The sequence below is a fragment of the Austrofundulus limnaeus genome, unplaced genomic scaffold, assembly GCF_001266775.1.
Source record: "Austrofundulus limnaeus strain Quisiro unplaced genomic scaffold, Austrofundulus_limnaeus-1.0 Scaffold6, whole genome shotgun sequence".
Classification (NCBI taxonomy): Eukaryota; Metazoa; Chordata; class Actinopteri; order Cyprinodontiformes; family Rivulidae; genus Austrofundulus; species Austrofundulus limnaeus.
In genome coordinates, this window is record NW_013952408.1 from 2,980,930 (window position 1) to 2,996,360 (window position 15,431).

The window sequence follows — 15,431 nt, forward strand, 5'->3', positions numbered from 1 at the left end:
TTCCCACAGCGCTTCTCCACTGTACAAGGAGACAGTAAAGGCTGAGTTTTATAGTCGCGCTTTGGAACGTGCGCGAAGTGGGCGTGGAGTACGTGCGCATTCGGCCGTGCGGCGTGGCGCTCCTCCCGCAGCAGGCAGTGTGGTCGGTCGGCATCCGATCGGAGGATGCGCCGTCACATAAATACGTGAACAGTTCGGCGTTGATTTTCGCACACCCGAACCAGGTCCGGTTCGGGTGTATTTTTTTCCCCCTCTCAGCCACGCTGCTTCCCGCTTCCTCTGTTTTGACTCCAGCCGGTTAAGTCATCAAAAAGAATTGCGCGGTTGACCGGTAGACTACAGATCTCTATCACAGGACAAATTTATATCGTTACTACCATATATTGTTTATATCGCGCATTTCTAATTCAGTTATCCCTCATTCATAGAACCTCAGGAATGACGTGTAACTTTCTGTCCAGCTGAAACTGCCTGAGCACACGGTGCTGCGGCACCATGGCGCGACAGTGATAGATGTCGAGTGCAGGGAGCTTTTTCTAAAATGTCTATTACAGCAATGAGTTGGACCAGAGAGGACCTTTTTGTTATACGGAAACGATACAAATAATGCATTTCAATAACTTAATTTATTTTTCTCAGCTTGGTATTTTAAAATGCTTCAATTGCAGCTTCCAGCCGTTAGATTGAACTAATGGGCTAGTGTCAGCTTGTATAATGTGAATTAGATTTAGGAGATGAATCAAACATGTAACTTTCATAAGAGTACATAATGAAGTTAAAGGTTAGACGATATTCAAAATAAATAAAGAAATGAACACTTGCGGTGCTAAATATTGTTTATGTGAGATTCTGCTCACTCAGGATTAAGAGTAGGTGAAAATAAATATTAATTTAGCAATATCATACAACAATACAGTTATTGCTTTATATATTTTTTAAAATTATTATTAGCCTTTGAAAACAATAAAAAGGAAGGAGTTTTTTGGCAATTCATTACACCCCCACCTTTTTTGTTGCAAGCCCACCTGCAATCTTTTTGTCGTGCCCTTTTGAGAGATGAGAGATGCCTTTTGTATGATTGAAGTGTGTTTGACATCTTGGCATTGGTGGTCAGTTTAATGTCCCTCTACAGGCTGTGTATCAAGCTTCTTGTCTCAATAGCTCACAGAGCAAAATCCTGGTAGCTATGCACTGATAACTGCAGAAGGATGTAGCTTAGCCTTATCAGTTCTTGGCTTCAGTRGCACGTTAATCCGCACAATGCTTGACTGTCAGACAGTTTACGGGAAAACAGAACCATTTTGTTTGCACAACATAGCTCTTTATAATTGGGATATTTTCCCCTTTGCTAATCGCATTTTTGACTACTCTTAGAGATGTGGATACATTTTAAATGACACAAATTGCTTTTTAAACAAAGAGTGAAATTGTGAATTGTTTTCTTTTTTTAATTTCTGTGTGGCCCTTTGATGAACTGGCAACCTGCTCAGGGTTTACTTCCCCACTCACCCACTGACTCCTCACAGCCCTGCATGGGAAACCCGTAACAACTGGATGGATCTTAGTGTTTTGGAACTGTAATAAAACATACTTAGCAAATGCCAGTTTAAGACAGTCACAGTATTCAGTCGCATTTAGGTAGTCTTTTAGTTTGACCTAGCAAATGGTTTTTTAACAAGTTTGCAGTTGATGTGCAAGAAAGCCAGAGGAAAAGGCCAAAGTTCACTTTTGTTTCAGTAATGAACAATCAAAGGTTTAATGTCGCAAAGAAAATAAAATATTTGTTAAATGAGGTAGTTATAACCAAAGAGAACAAATGAAGAAATGTTCAAATGGGACTTTAAAAAAGTCAACATTAAAATAAATAGATATTTCCTTTCCCCTAGAGCCTGTTTGCTGGATTAGGAAAGCATGAAAATCTACTTTGGAGACTGAGCATGCAAGAAAAGATATAGCTCCCTTAGATGTTTATAGTTCTGATGTTCTGCAGTATGTGTATGCTAATGTGGGTGCTTTTGATAAGGGATTGTAGTATCAATACATTTTGAGGGCCTCTCTATAATTCTCTAATTTAGCCAGCAGTTTTAAGATGAAAACAAAAGTACTAGGGGATTGGTCATTGCAATTATGCGAAAACATTGAGCCAACTGCTTATTGCATTTGTTTTTATGTGCAAATATATTTTGGCAAAACCCCACATATTCAGCTATAACTGCATAAAATGCTACACATTTGATGTGCTGTTCTGTTGTTAAAGTCCTTCAAGGGCATATTCTGGCTAAATGAAATATCATATCCAGATTTATGCTACTTGTGTTTAATGTCTCTGGGAAGTATCACATATTTTGAAGGAAAAAAACAACGTGCATCTTGGATAACTGTTTGTATTTGGTCTCAAATGACTCCTACATTTTCAGGTATTTAGAGAAATAATGATGCCATTCCTTCAAATTAAAACTGAAATGCAATAAAATATTAGTTGTAAAAAAATGTTAATTAAAAAAAAGCTTTACCTGTTCATTAGTTACATTAAATGCTTGTAATTAAGAAGGAAAGAGATGTTTAAGGTTGCACAATGGCCTTATTTACAAGCCTTGTAAAATATGCTTTCATAATGATAGCCCTAAAAAACTTCACTATGCTAAAGGAAAAAAGAGAAAATAAACATATGCATGAGCAATTATGCATAGCAAGCAGCAATCTTACTTTGTGTTCCATTAGCACATTGTGCTTTTAGCGGTTCATGCAATAATTGGAACGATTACTGAATATGCTGTTAGGGATATTTTGGCGGTTGCACAAAAAGTCTGTGCACTGTTGGAGAAAGCTGACCATAAGTTAATGTGTTTTCACCAGTTTAGCTTGGATTAGAATTTCGTATCACAGCAGTTTGAAATAAGGTACCAGAGTGCAAGCTTTATTGGGGCTCAACAGGATCTTTATAAAGAGTGGTGCTGGCATGGATGTCTTAAACACTACATTCAGCTGGAGTCTTCGCTCCATATTGCATTGTATCACTGCCAAGTGCAGACTACTGTACTAAACCTGGACACRTTAATTTGTGAATAATGCATTTGCTCTGAGGTGTTGAACCATTTGCCAGGGTTGGGTTTGGAGATTGGCGCTGGGTATTTGCACAGCTACGCATTTATCTGCAGCTACTGATGAAACACCTATGCTGAGTATTTCTCAGCTGTCAGTGACCTCACATCCCAGAATAAATGATGGCATATCAAGATGATCTCACAAGAGAGGTTTCAGTCTTGTCACATTAACAGCACATTAGAGGTTCAGTCTGCTCGCTTGCAGGCAGGCAGGCATTAAAGATGAGATTGTGGAACATTTTCTTTGCTTCTGTGGAGTCAAGGGGCYCAGATTTGGTGCTCCAAATTAAATGTGCCTCTGCCTCTACTCTTTGTTTTCCAACTATTTGTGTCTGTCTGAGTTAGAGTTATCACGTGATGATCAGACAATAGAAAGGCACTCTTGTACTATAGAGAGGTTAGAGGGGGTTTTGTGTCGTCCGACAAAAGAGGGGGGTGTATCGCAGCTGTGAATGGAATCATTGAGTCGGAGGTAATTTTGGGCCCAGGATCAGGGCTTTAGCTGGACAGGCTATTTTGCTGACATGCTGGTTTCCCCCCTTTTTAACCTCAACCCCCAATTCCCTTCTGTGCTGCATCGGCATTTCTGTCCAATTCGAGCCTTTATCGTTGTGCCCATGATGACATGTGCGATAGGGTGTGGCAACCAAGATCTCTTTTAGCCCTGTACCTCAGGGAGCCCATCCATCTAGAGAGAGATAAATTGTTGCAGTGTCACACTTTGCATTGTTGTGGTTTCATAAACCACCAGAGTATGTCAGAGAAATAAATGGACACATGCAGGACATTCTCATACATTATCATTGAAAATGGCTGTACCTGCTGGGAGCTGGTGTAGTGATTGCAGTGGGGCCTGACTGTTGAATAGCCTCACAGAGGAGGCCTGATGGCCACATTTCAGACAATAGTAAAGAGCTGGAGCTCACCACTAGAGGAAGCTTGGGCTAAAATATCTGAGTCTGAGGAAGGCTGATGAATACATTATAACACTTGGTCACAAATGATGTCATCACAAGTGTCAGAACAAAAACTGTGTAAATAAATTAAATAGAACTTTGGAAAACAAAGACATGTCAATTGTTTGTTTTTTTCCTGTTTTTTTAATGATTTAGTTAACACTTATTAACATATTCTGTCCTAGATGTGTAAAACATAGTTTTTCTCCTGCTTATTGACACATTTAAAAACATTTTTGAATCATTAACATGGCTTTTACCATCTTCTAAACGTTTCTTTCAACTACAACTAAGTTAGATAATTGGGTATTTTTTGTAATTTTTGTATTCATTGAGATTAAATGTAATATTTTCTTAATATAAATAAGATCTGCTTGGAGAATAGCCTCATACATCTTTCCTTTCTTTTCTTTTTTTACATTTCATTCAGAATTGTCAGGCTGAGCCTGAGACTATACCCACCTTGAACATCGTGAAGCTTCTTAAATTTATTGACAGTCTTCTGCTGCATTGTGAGTTATTTTGACAGTCCCTTACTCTGTATTCCACCTCAGTCGGAGTATCTGCTGCTGACTTGAGATGGCTGGTGATTGCCTGAGGGCTTTGAGCATACAGGCACCTGGCTTTAAAGGCAAACCATCAGAAAGAGGAAGTCATTTATCCGATGTCAGCTTTGCTGGGTTCAAAGAAAAATCAAATTGGTCAAGGGTAATTGAACAAATCTAGACAAGAAGTGAGATGGTCAGTAAAAAAAATGAATCCCAGAAGGAATATGTGATTTTGCATATTAATTAAAACAATTTACTTTATCATATTTTTCATTCATCTTGTGTGCTGCTTGGTATAATTTTACTGAATAGTTGTAGGGTAAAAAAAAACAATATGGGAATTCTTGTTGCAGGTATGTGCGAAATGTTTTAAATTCACCTATTTTCCACTCAGAAATATAACACCCATAGGATGTGGTGTACTTGTGGTTTTCTTCACACCCGGAGCTAGTCTACTGCATCCTTTCTTCGGACCCATGGGAACTTGATTTTTCTCCAAGTGCAGATGATGCTTTGTAGACATCAGTGGATCCCCAAGGTAGCAGCACAAAGGAAGATTAGGCACCCACCTTCCAGGCTTTTTTGTTAAGTAGTTCCACATCTGCTTCAATAATTTATGGCCGCTTCAGTGGAGCCTTCATAAGAATGATGTATGACATACTGTGATCTTTACATATTATAAAGAATAGCTTATAGGGAAATATTTTCAAACACAGGAATTACGTATTGAAGCTTTTAGCTGTTGAGGTTCGGTATGCGTTTGTTTTTCTATACATGCAGGAGGTACAGGAGCTGTACTGTCACTCAGTCGTAACAAGAGATGTTGTTCCCCAGCCACCTAGGCACCTACTCGAGCCCCGATGAGCCACCTGTCCACCGTGTCTGAGTGTATGCTGTTGAGTTTTAGATTTCTGCATGTCCTTGCTTATAAAATAAACATCACACTCAGATCTGTCTCTCAAGCAGCAGAAGATCACCCACACATTGCGTCATGGTATGTCATAGGGGACAAAGCTAGTGTGCAGTAGTCTTTGCTGCAAACAAAATAAGACCTCTCCAACATTTGACATCTCCAAATATTCTGTTTATCTTTTCTTTTTTTTTTGTTGTTGTAATACTTCAAAGCAGTTAGAATGGTGGACTTTACACAGTATCTTTTCAGTATATTGTATTTTTTCTCTAATAGTCCTTAAGGAGCACAGCTTTTTCCTTTTCTTAAGTTTGTACTCCCTCCTTTCTCCTCCACTGCACCGGTTTTGAGCGATACCTTTGGGCAACAGCTTGAAGTGAATAATGTATAAGTGAGAAAGAGAACCAGAACACCTTTGTGGGYCTTTTTTTCTCYGTCTGATTTTACTCTGTAATCTTTCTGCCTCTTTCTCTTACAGTGAAGTTTATCAGCTGTTGGCGAGGTGGTCTGGTGCGATTTGAATGCAGTAATCCATCTGACTTCCGGATAGAGGCCGACGGAGTCGTTTATGCTGCAAGGACTCTTCAGGCCTCCTCACTCCCTGTGTCACCTTTGCTGATCAAGGCTGTCGACACCACCACTCGGCAGCAATGGATGACCCAAGTCAGGCTGRCACCCCCCATACAGGTGAATACATCATTCCGCCTTGTTTGTTTGGAATCTGGCAGATCTTACTGTCTGAATGTTGAATAATCAGTTTTAGGCTTATTTCAAATAGCTTGTCATGCACACTGAATACTGAGAGATGACTGCTATTCTACGTTTCAGCAGGTGTTCCATGACATTGGACAGATGCTTGCTAATAAAAACTATCAATTTACAAAGTATGGTTGCTTGAAAGCAGTATCTTTCAATGAAGTTTAACCCTCTCAGGTCAGAACCTTGTCATCCAAAAAAAAAAAACCTTGAGTTTGCTTCTTTTACAGTCAGGAAGCATCTGTCTGAGCTGCAAAAAGCTCCTCAAATCGCTTCACTGCCTATGTTGTGCAGTCATCTGCAGTTAGTTAAAATGACCATGTGTTCACATGTCAGCATTGCAGYTGGATGAGGATCAGAAGTATTGCAATCACACAAAAAAAGCACAGCACATGTCTCGTCTGTCTGCCTTTTTAGCTTGGACCTAAAATATTGCTGTGCTACTGAGGAAGTTTGGTTGAGTTAAAACAGGTACACCCAGTTTTATTTTGGATAGTTAGACAATATTATCTTTAAACTCATCTAATTGTACACAAACAAATACACCGTCCTGTATTAAGTTGTGTAWTACTTYATTGGRATGCTTTCTTTTGCGATAAAAGTGCATGTTTGTAATTAATGATGCAAGATAGCAAATCTTTCCTCTTACTTAATGAACACCCCCAAATGTAATAATCATGCTTGTTGTACAAAGAACAATATGCTTTTTGTTCTAAGTCCCTGTACTGTACTTATGCAAATGGTTACAATGGGATGCTTCCCAATGTGCAGTAAAGGAAAAAAAAGCTAAGAAAGGCGAGAGCTATATTTATTATGGTTTCTTATTTAAAGTTAGGATTTAGTTATGTCAGTGCAGCAGACACACCAGTCTGCACTGCTCAATTTGAATTCATGCAGGTAATTATTTCCTCTGCTTTTCAAAGCACTTTTAGCTGCTGACAATCATTTAGTATAAAGGATCCTGCAGGTTCATGTCATTTTAATTATGTCCCTGCTCATTGTTTAGAGTTGGCAAAAGTTTGAGTCTTACCTTTTGAAGTCAGAGAATCTCACATGGGTTCCGSATGTGTATACAAATTATTAACTCGACTTTGGTCTGTATCAGCTGAGAGCTGTTGGATTTGCCCTGATTTGTTTAGAAAGAATCCAGGGATTGGCATCTCTATATTTGGATGTTTATGAGGTCAGGAGTGGTTATCCTCCCCTTCAGCACAATTATTGTCATAAATCATCACACATCTATTAATCACTTCAGCAATTGCACCTTTTTTATAGCGTCATTAATGCATCAGCCTTGGGAAACATTTTTAATCAGTGACAAGCAAACAGCATCCTCATTAACATGAGTCCATGCCTTTTTGTGCTCGGCCTCAATCTTCATTTTAAAATTTGGCTGCACCAAACTCTAAGAGAATAAAAACGGAAAAAAAAATCTTCTCTCAAAAGGGCAAATACACGCACATGTAATTCATCCTACACACCCGCTAATACTAAGGCCATCACTCAACCTAGCACACTCTGGGACTCTGAAGTAGTGTTCTAATCTGAAGAATGAGAATGCTCGCAAAAGTGTGGATGGCTGCAGACCTCCAGCGTACCCGAGATAGATTTGTTCAGCTGAACAAACCCATCATGTCATTCATCATTTCAGATGTAAGTTCCAAATAATTACTGGTCTCACTCGCAGCCATTTTAATATGGTAATAGATATTTCGGAGGCATGCGTCTTTTACTATCTGGTCGCTTGCCTCTCTGCATTTTGAATGCGTGAAAGCAGTATAATCGGATTTCAAACATGATTAGTGGAAGCTCTCTGACATCTCCCCAGATGTTTGAGGAGGGGGAGTGTGGGATCTGAGTCATACGACTCATGTTATAAGGTGAAAAAGTGTTAATTAATTTCTGTGTTTGCACAAGGTACTTTGTAGTACTTTATAAGACTTGGCTGCCTAACAAGCTGTCAGCATTTAGATATTTAGAGACAACACGAAGGATAATGGCTCTGAAAACTTGGCAGTTTCATAAAAAATCTTTGCTCAGTGCCTTTTTATTTATTGACAATGGCACATTTTACATACTTGTTTTTTTCCCTTGTTTTCTTTCCTGCTTTACTTTGTTCAAGGGTATTTTAACTTTTCTTGGCAGTACTTCAGTCTTTTTTAGTCTCTGAAGAAGCATAGGCAATTTGGACCGTGTGTATATAGCGCCTGGCTTTCAGGTACCATCCTCCCTTTGTTTCAAATCTTATTCATTACAGCTGAGGGAGGATGGCAGATCCATTATGGAAGCTGGTATATCTGTGTGGGTGTGTTTTATCAGCACATAAAAAGAGATCTGCCATTTTAAACAAACCAGTGTTAGAGGAGTGCAACTACAGAGGTAATTCTGCTGTGTTTCAAAGCATTGTGGTAAAGCTACGCACACACACAAAAAAGACAGAACAGACATTCTGATTATTTGTTGATTCATGTTTGAAAATGGCAACCTGCTCCTTTATTTCCTATCACAAGTTTTCCTAATTGTTTGGTTCTTAAAATGTTGATTAACTTTTAATGCCAGTTTTTGCTGTAAGGTCAGGTTTTATTTACACAGGTAAATATAAATGATACATTACTATATTCACAATTAGTCCTGTCATGATGAGCAATAAATCAATTAATTGCATGACACATTAAAATAAGTTCAATTTTCATTTGCCTGTTTGTTTTCTTCGTGTCGCCCTCTTTCCTACTCTTTAGCATAGGGAGCAGTGAACTCCAGCATCCGGTATTTGCCAGGCATATAGTTTTGTAATTTCTGTAGCATAAGATCCCATGAAAAGATATTTAGCTGGAGGGGCGTCTATGATGTCTGATGGCGTTTTTCAGCTGGCGGCGACTCGACTCAAGACGCCCTCAGGGCATCGTGCAGAACCTTGGGTTTGCAGATTTTTTWTTTTATTTTAATGTTTTTTAACAATACATACATTTTGTAAACTTCGTAAGCAGCTTGCGGGTGACTGCAATTATTTTATGAAGCCAGAGGAAGACGCATAAAGAAAAAAAGATGCACTGGCTTGGCTAGAGGTGAATTAGCAATGTTACAGCTTCTGTTGCTGTTGTTGTGTGGTGTTTTCACCAACTCCAMTCCTAGTTCGTCTGTAACTTTGCGTACATTTTGTAAGCGGTGTGCAGGTGACCACAGTTATTTTATGGAGCCAGAGGAAGAAGCATAGGGAATAAATTGCACTTACTTGTAAAGAGGAGGTTGAAAGCATTTTTACAGCTTTAGCATTTGCTGCTCTTTACCCAATCTCCGGTCCAGGTCAGTTCGTAACTATTTATWTATTTATTTTTTTACGTATGCAAATTTCAAAAACTTCTGTAAACTTCTGTAAACTTTGTAAGTGGGGTGTGTGTGGTATCATTTTAATTTAAAAACTGTCTCCAATCCATATTATCATTTATCACAATAATTTCGGAGACATTTTATCATCCAGCAAAAGTGATCGTGACAGGCATACTCAGAATGACTATGGCAACAATAACTCTAATGATGATGATGATGATAGTGAAAGCAAGGAATCAAAGTTTGTTACTGTTTAATGTCATGACCTTTGATACTCGAAACGAAAATAAGATGATGCAATATTCACCAGCTTCACCCACTTTTGACCATAGTTAAAGATCACTGTTATTATACTCCATTGTGAGTTGACCACAAACATGTATATAATGTGTTGTGACACCTATTAGCTGTTCAGAAGTCAGACCTCACATTTCAGTGGCATTGAAAGTGTTCTTAGTGGATTACCAAAGTCTTCAGGCATTTCTTACGAAATCTGCAAACAAATTGTTAAAGCTATTTCTGTCCGTGGCAAACCAACCTACAGATCAACACTGCCAACCTCACAGCTTTGCCTCCTGGTTGTTTAAAACGCCTGTGTGCCCACTTTCCTGCATATTGTATGATCAGTAAATCATTTCTTTTTTTTCTTTTTTTTTTTTTGTCAGGACCAGGAACGTGCTGTCCCTCCAGTCATGTCCAAGAACTTAGAGGAAATAGTGTTCCCTTTGCGAAACGCGGACAGCCAACTGAAACGCATAAAAAGAGACTGGGTCATCCCTCCAATCAATGTCCCTGAGAACTCACGAGGCCCATTCCCACAAGAGCTAGTCCGGGTAATGTATCTGACTCAACTGCATGCATGCACACAAACGCCAATCTTCTGGATTTTAAAGGATACAACCTTTTTGCTTAATATGACGACCTTGTAGGCTAACAAGTGCTTTAAGCTGAGTTCAGGGCAATAAAGAACTAACTGACAGGAAACTTATCTAATTAACAATACAGTATGTTACTAAAGTTTAGTTGTTTTTTTTTTTTTTTTCTGCTGTATTTTTATGTTTTTGTTCTCTAGGCCAGTGGTCCCCAAACTACGGCCCGCGGGCCGGATCCGGCCTGCCTCCCCATTTGGTCCGGCCCCCAGAACAATACCAGAGAGCATTTAGGTTTTTTTCATATGTGTATTTATATTCGATTATAAAGTTGGACTTTTGCAATAAAATGTTCCTTAGTTATGAACTATTTTCATTATTAACTATTATTAACTATTTCATACATACACACATATAACGTGACATTCTGTTCCATCCTTCTGCGGTCTGTGCCCCTATCTGGCAACCTCCAGAAAAAAATCCTAAGCCCGCCCCTCTCAAAGAGAGAATGGAATAATGGCGAAAAGATTAGGTAAGAGAAAAATTGATTCATAATGCAGGGTGTTTAAGCTGCAGTGGACAAATGATTATTTTTTGTTCATCTGTCAAGAGGCAGTGGTGGTATTCAAAGAATACAATCTGCGGCGACACTATGAATCCCGTCACAAAGACAAGTATGATAGCTTGCAAGGCCAGATGCAAGCAAACAAACTCTCAAAGCTAAAAAGTGGACTGATAGCTCAGCAGAAAACATACTGTGAAGAACCCAGAGAGGGTTATTTGATTGTKCTTTCTGAAAAACAATATTTTTTTACATTTAGGCACTCCTGCAATAGTCACACTTTTTCTGTTACAAACTGACTCCGGCCCCCCACCAGAGAATGGAAAAGTTATGTGGCTCTTACAGGAAAAAGTTTGGGGACCCCTGCTCTAGGCATTCAATTTTATTACAACCTAGCAGTATTTTGAAGACGCCAGGAATCAAAATGTACACTAGCATAATTTATTGTATGACTTTTTTTCTTTGTTCTGCTTTTTTATGGCACAAATATAAATACAGAGCAGTTTTTCTTTTCTTCTTTTTTTTGTTTTCTCAAAAAGCACTAAGGCCTATGTGTCTCTGTCTAACAGTGGACAATCAGTAATTGGGACAACTAAGAAGCAGATACTATGCTAAATACGATTGCAATATGTTTTTTTATTACAATATTTGAAAGGATATTTTCAGGTGACTGTAAGTGATATCAAGAAGAGAAACTGGTCTGTTCAGAATGGATGAAGGGTGTAGGCTCAGAGGTTCTCAGCTTACATGAATACTCAGTCCAACTATGACAGAACTTCAATACTATGTAGACGCTTGGTACATGGTTTCCTGTGCTTACACAGCAACTGACTTTTCAAAAATTTATGGGATTTTTTTTCTTTCAGTTTTAGGATTTAGAATTTAGTTATACTGAATAATTAATTTCAAGTTGAATCTTTGCACCCACAGATCCGATCAGATCATGATAAAAGCAAACTTCTGAGATACAGTGTGACGGGCCCAGGCGCTGACCAGCCTCCACTTGGAATCTTCACCATTGCCCCCATTTCTGGAGAGCTGTCGGTCAACAAGCCCCTGGATCGAGAGCACATCCCCACCTTCCATGTAAGTCGAGCGCAGCATTCAGAAAGATATGCTCGTTAATGAATTCCTTGAGTTTTGAAAACATCCTTTTCGGTCCGCTTTATCAAGAGAAATGTGTTCTCACCGGCAGCGCCGAACATTCCTGCCAGTTGGCGTGTGCTCAAGGTCACGTGTAGCCTAAACAGTCTCTTTAGACTCAATAAAGACCTGAGTCTCCCTGGAAATCTAACTTATCCGTCTGAGAATTTAAAGGAATTTGAGTGAATTGTGTTAGCTACATTAACATAACCTTCAGCTTAAAAGCTGCTTTATGCATCACTGTTTCTATTCCATTTCGATGAAATGTTCTTTTTAAATGATGTCTAAAATGTTCTCAGATGTTCCTACTTCTTCATTGTTAGCTTTCTGAGAATTGCAAACTGTAGAGCAACTCTGTCTAATAATCAGCTTTTCTCATGATATTCCTCTATGTAACCAAGTGCAACATTTATTTTATTAATTCTCTTAACTATACTTTTAAAACCATACAGTTTGATTTTAGCTACACTTAGCTTGTAGTTTTTAATGTAAATTGTAGCAATTGTGTTCAGTGTAGTATGAATGAATTGGATTATTAGATAGAAGAAAGGTTTATCAGTGATTTAAAAAATATGGTTATCTTGCAGTTTTATGCTAAATTAAGGTGCAAATGAATGCACTTTAATATCTTGTTTAAAAACAGAAAGAATGTGATTAGTAGCATTAAACCAGAGAATTATTATGTTAACATGAATCAACCAGGATTATATCAGTTTTTAACAGACATTAATGTCGACACAATGTTTGTGTTGATTCTGTAGAAGGCATCTAATCACATGACTCTTTATGGTTTCTTGCATACCTTGTGCATGCAGCATTAGTAGTGGTGGGGTGTACATCAATCTACTGTACATGTTTTCATTTCGTTACCTGCTGGTTTCTACTGAGGTGAAATTAAGCAAAAGCAAAACTGCAATGAGGGAAGTATCTGTTCCTTTATAATAAAATAATATAAAAATATTCTCATCTGGTTCCCTTGGTGTGAATTAAAATCATCTCCTCAATGATTAGAATTTTTTACTACACCAATAAAGCCTCCTGGTAACTGGAATATTACAAACATGTATTGGGTAACACTCACTCAGAGATTTTGTTTTTTTTTCCCCATTTATATATATATTTTTTGTGGCTCAGAATAACCCTGTTTGTGTTTTTTTATTATTTTTTTATTTCTAGTTGAGAGCCCATGCAGTGGACCTGAATGGCAATCAGGTTGAAAACCCAGTTGATATTGTGATCAACGTGATCGATATGAACGACAACAGACCCGAGTTCACTCATCAGATCTGGAATGGCACGGTACCAGAGGGTTCCAAACCAGGTAAGATCCTACATKAAGTCCACATATTGCTCGATCAGCCTTTCAGTTCCTCATGAAATGATGCTAGCAAATGAAACCTTAATGGTGTTATTTCTCAGATTACCTTGCTTATTAAGGAAGTCATTTAAAAAAGTGTTTGTGTTTTGTTTTTGTTTTTACCTCCAAAGGAACATTTGTCATGACGGTAACGTCTTTAGATAAAGATGACCCAAAAACAGCAAATGGAATGCTTCGTTACAAGATCTTGTCTCAGACTCCCGAGAGTCCGAGCTCCAGTATATTCACCATCAACAATAAAACTGGAGGCATCATTACGGTAGCAGCAGGCCTGGACAGAGAGGTACCTCACACCTTTTTCTCATCTTTTGTTTTCTTTTGTCACATTTTTTTCCACCTTATATTTTTCATTTATTTGACTTACTTTGGTAAGCCCATCCATTTGGTTTTTCTTTTATTTTACAGTCGTTGCTTGCTCTATTAACAAATCATTTTTTCGTTTTTGACTAAATGGACTGTGTTTTTTTTTTTAAATTGTGGACAGTTTGAGTATTGTCGCCAGTATCCAGACTGTTTGAGAACTAATGAGCCAAAGTAAATTTTGCTTATTATCACCAYAATGAGAAATAGAAGTGGACTTGGCTGTTTCACACCAATTTACTTTTACAAGGAACCAGTGTGCATCACTAAGCAGCTAAATGTTTCTCTTCCTTCATTCTCATATTTTTTGTCTTCTTTTAAAAAAGCTTTTTGCATCTTATCTCTCCATTTTTCACGYAGCCACTCTTTTGTTAAATTGGGACTCTATGGTTGTTTGGGAAAATAAATAAAATGATGTATACAGCTGGAGCTAGTTGGTTCAGTTCTAGTGAGGGCAATCTGGCTGAGGTGGCTGCTCAATCACTTCCACCCTGGGGCTGCCGCTTTATGTCCATAAGTTGCCACCATGAAAGTAATTTGCCTGACTCCCATTACCTAGCAACTGGTCCATCAACTGAGCAGTTTTTAATGTGAAAAGAGCCATTCGTCCCCTGTATGATTGTGCTTATTGTAGAGGTGCACTTTTCACACATGTACACACACTCACATTACCTCATGTGAAAGAAGTTCGATTTTTATAAAAGCTCTCCATTTGTCATATTAATTAAAAGGTTGTAYTGGTCAGATTTGTTTTAGTAAATTTCATTACAGTATACTTGTGTGAAGTGCTTACATCTTATTGAACTGAAGTTTACTTTGGAGTACTTTATTTGTTTGTAATGCTTCTAATACCCAAGTTTAATTAGGAATGGTTGTGGATTATTTGTATTTTTCTCATTATTTTATTTTCTTATGCTTTAGAAAGTGCCTCAGTACACCTTGATCATCCAAGCAACCGACATGGAGGGCAACTCGATGTATGGCCTCTCCAACACAGCCACAGCTGTCATCAAAGTTACCGACATTAATGACAATCTGCCCGAGTTCACTGCTGAGAAGGTAAGACGCAATCTCTGATATGAGATGTCAACACCGCGCTCTTCRTTTAACAATATCGCCACAAAGGACCTCCATTTACCCCTCGTGAGGATATATGCACTCACCTGTCAGTTCTGCTCACTTACCTGGTTTTTGCTTGCCCTGCACTTTTGAAACCATACAGTTATACAAGTCGCCAACCATGTGTAAAGTGTTATATCCCACTCCCGAGTGTTGACACATGCAGCTATGAGGACGTGTGCCTCAGTGAAAGAGGCACTTACTGTGCTCACGAATGACATTTCTAACGYTGCTGTTGTGCTATCAAGTGAATGAGATGACCATGACTACATGATAAGTTACCTTAGATGTCTATTTACCCTTAAATTGGCCTTGCTTTATTGTGCAATATATGGCTTGSTGTGTTTTTKTTTTATTTTTTGTGGTGTTTTTGCCACACTTTCAGCCCTCACTAACAGC

The 15,431-nt window shown here is 38.4% G+C and overlaps 1 protein-coding gene across 1 annotated transcript in view; it reads left to right on the forward strand.

The window, feature by feature from the left end:
* cdh2 (cadherin 2, type 1, N-cadherin (neuronal)) overlaps nucleotides 1-15,431 on the forward strand; it is a 59,316-nt gene that overhangs the window by 29,483 nt on the left and 14,402 nt on the right. Inside the window, exons 3-8 of the mRNA XM_014030577.1 lie at nucleotides 5,997-6,205; nucleotides 10,267-10,434; nucleotides 11,963-12,118; nucleotides 13,352-13,496; nucleotides 13,664-13,836; nucleotides 14,835-14,972. Of these exons, the coding sequence (XP_013886031.1) occupies nucleotides 5,997-6,205; nucleotides 10,267-10,434; nucleotides 11,963-12,118; nucleotides 13,352-13,496; nucleotides 13,664-13,836; nucleotides 14,835-14,972 (989 nt within the window). The remainder of the gene's footprint in view (nucleotides 1-5,996; nucleotides 6,206-10,266; nucleotides 10,435-11,962; nucleotides 12,119-13,351; nucleotides 13,497-13,663; nucleotides 13,837-14,834; nucleotides 14,973-15,431) is intronic.